General features: G+C 48.2%; 1 protein-coding gene across 1 annotated transcript; it reads left to right on the forward strand.

Moving 5' to 3' along the window:
- The first annotated feature begins 6,655 nt into the window (after positions 1 to 6,655).
- On the forward strand, positions 6,656 to 7,956 carry Id3 (inhibitor of DNA binding 3, dominant negative helix-loop-helix protein). Its single transcript, XM_013032793.1, has 3 exons — positions 6,656 to 7,050; positions 7,160 to 7,241; positions 7,726 to 7,956. The coding sequence occupies exons 1-2, from the start codon at positions 6,751 to 6,753 to the stop codon at positions 7,217 to 7,219; spliced, it is 360 nt and encodes a 119-aa protein (XP_012888247.1). The 5' UTR covers positions 6,656 to 6,750; the 3' UTR covers positions 7,220 to 7,241; positions 7,726 to 7,956.
- Positions 7,957 to 8,692: the final 736 nt, after the last annotated feature.

Genomic DNA, 8,692 nt, shown 5'->3' on the forward strand with positions numbered 1-8,692 from the left:
TGCCTGGGAGTCAGAGTCAGAGAGCTATCCAACAAACTTGCATTTGTTTTTGTTTTTTTTTTTTAAGTTTTGCATTGGGAGTGCTGGGGAATCAAACCCAGGGCCTAGGATGTGCTCGTCAGAGGTAGAGACCTCTGAGCTACTACCTCAGCCTTGCAATTAAAACTTAAATCCCACGTGTAACTGATGGTCTCCCAAAAGTGAATACTGGAGAGCACAATTTAGTGTACCTATACTAAATGCCCAGACTCTTTTTTTTTTTTTTTTTGGTAGGCCGTGGGGCTTGAACTCTGGGCCTGGGCTCTGTCCCTCAGCTCTTCAGCTCAAGGCTAGCACTCTACCACTTGAGCTACAGCGCCACTTCCGGTTTTCTGGTGGTTTATTGGAGATAGGAGTCTCACAGTCTCTCCTGCCCGGGCTGGCTTTGAACCGCAATCTTCAGATCTCAGCCTCCTGAGTAGCTAGGATTACAGGTGTGAGCCACCAGCGCCTGGCTAAATGCCCAGACTCTTTATCAGCCACTGTAAGGGACTCTAAGGGTTTTGGAAGGAGTCAGGACTTTGTAATACATTCTTCTTTTGTTTTCCTCTGCCTATTTGTTAGAACAAAGGCCCTCATAACCCACTGCTGCTCTCCAAAGTCTACAGATCCCAAACTTTCCCGCTAACAGAGCTATGAGGAAAAGACTGCCTCTGTCTATCCTTCTAGAAATGCTAAGGTGAACAATGCTAGGGTCTCCTTGGGAGTGGAGATCCTAAGCAGCTTGAGCATCTGTCCCATCCTGGTCTTTGCATGTATCAATCCTTGAGTTCAAATCCTAATGGTGGAGGTTTTTCTTCTATGAATTGTGTGAATAAATTCTCTTTGAATTTTACTGGAAATTCAATTATCTGGAAAACAATCAGAATTATCTCCACCCTCAAAACACTCTAGAGCAGATTGTACAAGGTGAAATGTATAAAGCACCCAGTACATAATTGATCCCCAGAAAAGGACTTGCTTCGTACTTGCCTATGAGTGCCCCCCCACCCCACTCTAGATGCACAGCCAGCTTTGAAACATCCCACGGGCGGGCACTGCTCATTTGATGAAGTCAGGAGTTAGTTACTGCTGTGAGTGGACCAAGCTAGGCTGGCTTTGGTTGGAAGAGGGAGAAAAAGAACCCAACTTCAAAGCAGACTCCTAAACACAAAAGTACTCGTTCTGTTCTTTAAGAAGAAACACAACTGAGAAGGAGGAGAATGAAAAGGAGAAGGGTTCCATGAAGTATGAAATTTCTAGTGTTTTCTGAAGCACTAGAGAGAAACATAGAGACTGTATAACCCAACAGCTCACAACCCAACAATTCACTGTCTGTCTTCCTACCCAGTGGATCTGCTTTGTATTTTCTCGCTCAGGTGAAATACCATCTTTTCAGGTCCAAGATGCCTTCCCAGGAGGTCGTTTGGAAAGGCAGAAGTCATAGGTGCAGAAGGATGGAAACTTTGGAGTCAGTGAAAACCTTGGATCAGCCACTTTCTAGTAGTTTTATGGTCTTGGGCAAGCACATCTGACCTCTCTCTTCTTTACTTTTTAAGTGTTGTTATGTGGTCCAGGCTGCTTTGAGCTCATGACTTTCCTGCTTTAGACTCTAGGATGCTGGACACACCAGGATGCCTGGCACATTCACCTCTCTGAACTCTTCTCCTATGTCTGTAAAATGGGTCAATGCAAAAACATAGAACTGGGAATAAAACTCTGTGGAAGAGCTCTAACCTAGCATGCGCACAGCCCTGTACTCCATCCCAGGGACTGCAGAAACTAAACTAACACAGGATCTGATGATGATGATGATGATGATGATGCTCTGAAGTGTTTCTGAGCTGTGATAGTCCATCATGACAAGGACCACATCTTAGGTCCTAATGCTCCCCACATTGCCTTTCTGAGTTTTGTCCACATTCCTGGAAGTCTCAGCAGGAGTCACTAAATCTCACGGGGCATCTCCTATCCTACCTGTTTCTTGGCACATAAAGATAACTGTTTGGTTTCATCCTTTGGTTGTTCCCCTCTGGCTCTCCCAGCTGAAAGGTGGATGAATATTATTTTCTTCTTAAATTTATAGAAGAGATAACTGATGCTAAGCACATTGTCTGTGGCTCACGTCTGTAATCCTAGCTGCTCAGGAGGCTAAGATCTGAGGATCGCGGTTCTAAGCCAGCCCTGGCAGGAAAGTCCCTGAGACTCTTATCTCCAATAAAAACCACTCGAAAACCAGAAGTGGCACTGTGGCTCAACCGGTAGAGAGCTCACCTTGAGCTGAATTGAAGAGCACAGGGACAGTGCCTAAGCCCAGAGTTCAAGCCCCACAACCGACCAAAAACAAAAAATGTCTCAGACTTTCCTGTACAGCCTGACTTTGAATCTGGTTTCAGATCTCAGCTTCCTGAGTATCTGGGATTACAGGCATGAGCATTCAGTGTCCTGCTTCAGCCTAGTTTTAATTTGTAATCTTTTGTACCTTTTTTTGTCCCACCTGAGTTTCAAGCTATACTTTGTGACACATACTTAATGAAAGGAGAAGGGATGAATATATTTTCTGAGTATGGCTGCGGAGTCCACACCATACCTGTGCAGGTATCTTTATAGCAAACAGGTACCCATCAGCAAGTGCAGCCCCTGAAGACCACCCCAGAGTCGGCAGAGTGGACAACAGTGGAAGGAGCTCTGGATCCTGAATACAGGTCAGTCACTGACGCCTCATGTCATCTTGGGCAAGTTCCTAAGATACAATGAAAGGTAGGTGGCTAGATCAATAGAAGCCACGCTTGTACAAAAAGACATCTGCAATTCTCATCATCATTATTTTGACTTCAAAATTAGTAGCTTGCTGTTTTAACGTTTAAAAGACAAAACAGAGGAACTTAACAGTTCTGTCAATTCATCAAAAAAAATTCAGAGAGCACAACATTGAATTATTTTTCTTTTCTTTTTTCAATTTTGGCAGAGGAAGATTGAGTTCCTGGAAGTGCTTACAAAATCATTCCTGACACTGGGAGGAGATAGTTAAAAGAAAAAAAAAAAAGAGAGAAAGTTATATACATTTATAGACAAAAGAAGGAGGTAGAAAGAGAATACACAAAAGAGGGAAAAGAAAGAACTAAAAGAAAAAAAGGGGTAAAAAAAAAAAAGAAAAGAGTTTAAAGGGCCCCAATTCAGGGAACGTTATCAAGTTCTCAGCATCTGCAATTCACAAGTGGCTCGGAGGCCCGGGCGGCGAAGGCCACGCCCCTTTCTCGGGTGTCGCGCGCTGATTGGTCGGGGAGGCAGTCGCCGGCCGGTGACTGCCCGAGGAAAGGTTGCCTGGGACACGCATCCCTGTGTGAACGCATGACGTCCCACCCTGGCGCCAGGCTGTCTGGGGCTGAGTCTTAGATCAACACAGCTGTGGGACCGGGACCCACAGCTGGGCAAAGGAGCGGATTCCTCAACAAAAAATAGGATTGTGAGAAAAGTTCTGAAACAAAAACAGCGCAGACAAAAGCCTTAATGACATCCTTTCATAAAAATAAAAAATGCAAGAGGGGGGAAAAAGCTGGTAAAAGGAGCAGAACTGGGAACAGAAAGTTCAGAGGCATTTGGAAGAAGAGGCTGAGGCCCCCTCCACTGCTAAACAAGTTGCAGAAGGCCTGAGCTAGCAGGTCTAGACTGTTGGGGGAAGCGGTGGGGGAGTCTTTTGGGTTTCAACGCTATTCAGTGTTCCCAACCCAACCGTAACCTGCTTCTTTCAGAATTAGAATCTTAGATGGGAGAAGACCCTTAACGGTCACTTACTTCCTCCCTCTCCACCCCTCTGGGAAAATAAGGCCCAGAAAGAAGAAAAGGAATTTGTCGAGGGCAAGTTATGGGCACGAACGGACAGAGTCCTGCTTAGGAATCTCCTGCATCCTCCTGTCTTAGGTGCGGCCTGGAAACATGGTGGTCAATAATAAATATGGAGGTGCTTCGCAAACCCATAAAACACTATCCATGCCTGAAGCATCAGTGTTATTAACTGGAGGGGTAAGGAGGTATGAGAAATCTGGGTGGGCTAAGCACTCACCACATACCTGGCCCCAGGCTTGGCCCCTAGGCCAAGAGGTACAGGGTAGGCCAAGAGGTACAGGGAAGGGAAGATGAAGGGGGCACTAAAGAACTGTTTGAATTTTTTTTGTTGTTGCTGAACTTAGGGCTTGGGTACTATCCCCTTCCCTTTTTTGCTCAAGGTTGGAGCTCTTTTCACTTGAGCTTTACTTCCAGCTTTTTGATGGTTATTGGAGGTAAGAATCTCATAGACTCTCTCTCCTGCTGGAACTGGCTTGAAACAAGGATCTTAGGCTTTTAATAGCTAGGATTCTAAGTGTGAAACCACTTCCATCTGTTTAATTATTTGTTGAATAAATGAGGTAGGTTTGATTAGCTCCATTTGATAGACAGGAACATTGAGGCACAGTAAAAAGAAATAATGGAGACTTGAAGATAGCCATGATTTTTCTAGAACCTGTTGGCTTATCTGTTTTGTACAAATCCCAGAAGTCTGCATGATAGTGAAAGAAAGAGTTCTCTGTTTGGCCATTTGGGAGTGAGTCCCCACAGTCACTGTTGTCCCTTCCCATGACCAAGTATTTGGCACTTGAACTCCTGCAGCATATAGAGGTTGACTTGTCTACTCATAGGTTTACTTTTCCCTCTTTCTTATACTGAAAAGACTGTCCTTGCAAAACATTAATATTCCAAGGAGAAAACTTTCGAAGCCCTACTGTGGAAAAGAACAAGTCTTCAAGAATGGCTCTTCTATTACTTGTGGTGTGAGATTGGCATGTTTTAGATCTCCTCTCTGGGCTCTTTGCCATCCTACACCTGCCTGTCCAAATTCCATAAAACCTTAACTTTCTACAGTGGGGAAGGATTTAAAATAATCACTTCACATCATCTTATTTTCCCACAGGGCAACTAAAGCCAGGATACCTGGGTTTGCTCAAGATTACATGACCAATGTTTGGCACATCACCAGAGATTGGGAGTCCAATGTCCTTTCTCCACCACGACTGTCTTGAGACTGTCCTAACTGAGCTCACATTGTCTTGTTAATCAGTATTGAACTCCTGTTTCCTGTGTTAATCTGATCTCCCCAAATTGTGAGGTTTTGAGAGCAGAAGTCACTGCTTTAATGTGAAGCAACTCCATAAATATTTACTAACCAATTGATTAGGAAAACAATCATTGGGGACATCCTACTTGATCATTTCCAAGTTGGAAATCAGTATTTTGGAACTGCCAATTTCTAAAAAGTCCTGGGAGGTGATCAGAAGAGAAACAATGAATAGTGAAGTGTAATGCCCTGCTTGCTGCAATACAGATTTAGCCTGCCTTCCTAATGGTTCCTCTCCTGGTCTCTCAGATAGGACTGGAGGTACCTCAGTAGGATAAAGAGTAATCAAATTCAGGTGGCTGCCCTTCCATAGCAGAAAGGGACAGACAATAGAGCAATGGAATTGCCATTGTTTCCTGCACAGAAATGTGTGGAAAGTGTGTGTTGGAGAGGGTATGTGTAAGTAAAGAAACAAGAGTTACAAGAATTTGCTGACCCAATGAAGAGGGCATGCTAAAAAGAAATTGCTTCTTCTGGTCCCCTGTACTTGAAATCCTGTCCAAAATTCTAATCAAATTCATTTCCAAAGTATCACTGAGCATGTATTTGATTTCTTACGGAGTTTATGGGGCGAAAAATCCAAGCTGTTAGTTTTCTTCATGCAGAAAACATGGGATGAGGCTACTTTCTTCTTTTTTCCCTTTTCCCCGGTTGCCCAAATAAAATAGTGCTCTTTGCTCAAACTCCCTTTCTCTCCTCCTGCAGTCTCAGCGCCTAGCCAAAATCTGTTTTCTTCATTGTAACCTCAGCTTCACCGCAATTAATTTTTTTCCCCCTCTGGTCACAAGATAATTCCTGACGCCAGTGAGTCTGGAGGTCAGACGAACAGCAAATTGGGGAACAAGGCGGCACTAATTCCTTACAAGTTTCCCTTGAAAAAAATCTTTTGCTTAAAAAAAAAAAAGGAGGGAGAGAAAGAGAGAGAGGGAGAGAAAGGGAGAGAGAGGGAGAGGGAGAGAGGAAAGAGGAGAGAGGGAGAGAGGGAAAAGAAGAGGAAGAGAGGGAGAGAGGGAGGAGAGAGGGAAAGGGAGGGAGAGAGGGGAGAGAGGGAGAGGGAGGGGGAGAGGGAGGGGTTGCTGTTTAGCTGTTCAGGAATTTATGACCACGAAGGAGTTCTGGGTTCGAACCAGTGCTGGGCTACAGGGTGACTGGCAAGGGGGACAGAGGCGCTCAAAGATCTGGGACGCCGCCAGAAAAAGGCAAATTCTCCAAGTTAATGGTCTTAAGTGATTTTTTCTCTTTTAATCCCGGCGGCCCGAGGCCCGCCTCTCCCAGTATCAGCTCTTCCTCATTCTTTGAATCGGCGGCTCCGCGGTCGCGGCGTCAGACTCGCCGGAGGAAGCCTGTTAGCAATTTAAGCGGGCTGTGAACGCCCAGGGCCGGGGAGGCGGGGCTTGGACGAGGGGCGGGACCTTGGCGGGTTATTTGCATAAACAGGGGCGTGTCGTCCCGACGGGCTGTTTAAAGGACGGCGCAAGCGAGCGGGCGCGCGTTTCCAGTTGCTGGTTCGGCAGCTCCGGCTCTGCTTTCCTTCTTCTTCGGGTATCTCCAACCTCACTTCCCCCCCCCCCCACCTCGAGATGAAGGCGTTGAGCCCGGTCCGCGGCTGCTACGAGGCGGTGTGCTGCTTGTCAGAAAGGAGTCTGGCCATCGCGCGGGGCCGCGGCAAGAGCCCTGCGGCCGAGGAGCCCCTGAGTCTCCTGGACGACATGAATCACTGCTACTCGCGCCTCAGGGAACTGGTGCCCGGAGTCCCGCGAGGCACTCAGCTTAGCCAGGTGGAAATCCTGCAGCGCGTCATCGACTACATCCTCGACCTCCAGGTGGTCCTCGCCGAGCCGGCCCCGGGACCCCCGGACGGGCCCCATCTCCCCATCCAGGTGCGCGTGGGAGCTGGGGCGGAGAGAAGAGGGGCCGAGATGCTGCGGGTCCCCCACGACCTCACTCGCCGCGTTCCTTGTGTAACTCCTCTTGTTCCCCCTTTCTCAGACAGCTGAGCTAACGCCAGAACTGGTGATTTCCAACGACAAGAGGAGCTTCTGCCACTGACCCGCTGCCCTGGCACCACCAGGTGAGTTAGTTACCTTGTCTGGCGGAGGGACGGATTCGGCAGCTGGCAGATCGCTGGGCTCCAGCTTCATCTGTTAGGGGCGGGCGACTGGGTTCCCCGGGCACTGCAAACACATGGCAGAGTCAGTGTTCACGGAACGCGCAGGAAGCGCGCGTGGCCCTCCGCGTTCCTTCCCTAAGTGGACACTGATCGATGTGTCCAGGCGCGGATCGGACTAAATGAAAATCTTTTGTTTGGACCCATGCCTTCTCCCCCCAATCCCCCCCCTCCAACTAGTGTCACTTCCAACCGGGAGGGTAGTGGAAGCTCCGCCTTGGGTCCTTTGGCGCCAACTGGGTGGAGGCAGTGTGGGGCGCGGAGTTATCAGCTGGAGGTACCGACCGAGTTTCCTCCTCGGCGCCGGCCAGTCTGCGGACGGCCCCGGCCCGCCCCGGCGCTCTGGCGGAAACTGATGGCTCTCGCTCTTCTTCCCCCTCCTCCCCAGAACGCAGGTGCTGGCGCCCGTTCCGACACCTGGGACCCAGGGACCCTCTCCGGCCGGAAGCCCGAGGGCATGGATGAACCCCCAGCCTCTCGCCTGTCCACATTACTTCTCCAAACTCCTTCCTCGAGGCTGAACCCGGTGCCGGGAGCGAAGGACTGTGAACTTGGGTGGCCTGAAGAGCCAGAGCTAGCGCTGGTCACCAGCTGGGCAACGTCACCCCGTCCCCACCCCCAAGTTTTTAAAGACTGTCGTAGCAGAGAGTCGAGGGGCTTTTGGGAGGAGGAGGGGAGTGGCTGCTCTCCCGAACTCTGCCAAGGTGGGGACAGAGCTGGTCTTCTGATCTGGAGAAAGGCTCTGCTACCCTGATTATGAACTCTATAATAGAGTATATAGCTTTTGTACCTTTTTTGCAGGAAGGTGACTTTCTGTAATCGTGATGTATATTGAACTTTTTATAAAAGTTAACATTTCACATAATAAACGGTTTTTTAAACACTTTGTATATGGTCTCATCAAGCAGTTTTCCATTCCTTAAGTGGCAGCCGTCTTTTTCACATGGTTGACTCCTGGGGAAGAGCAAACTTGCTTATTCCCTTAAAAGGGAGATGAGAAAATTCCTCAGCTAGAAGGGAGGGGGCGGGTAGGGTGGGATGGTAGTGGAGCTTCTCATGATGGGGGCTCCCATGCCTATTGGGGGTTGGGAGCATAGGAGATGTTGGTATGAGGTACGGTCCTTCTGGGACAAACCCCTGCACGAGCTCATCTCACAAGTTGGGGACTCTGGTCTCTTGAGACTATAATGGTGGCTGCCCTCTTAAATGTCATTTATTATTGGTGATGCCTTTCTGGCAGGGGATGTGTAACAGTGGTGTTGAGTCTTGGGTGATCATTGATAAGACCCATTTCAGAGATGAATAGCCCCAGCATACTGGGCTAGGTTTCATTTCCTTGTGCATTCTTCCTGGAC

Source organism: Dipodomys ordii, unplaced genomic scaffold (assembly GCF_000151885.1).
Source record: "Dipodomys ordii isolate 6190 unplaced genomic scaffold, Dord_2.0 Scaffold6, whole genome shotgun sequence".
Taxonomy (NCBI): Eukaryota; Metazoa; Chordata; class Mammalia; order Rodentia; family Heteromyidae; genus Dipodomys; species Dipodomys ordii.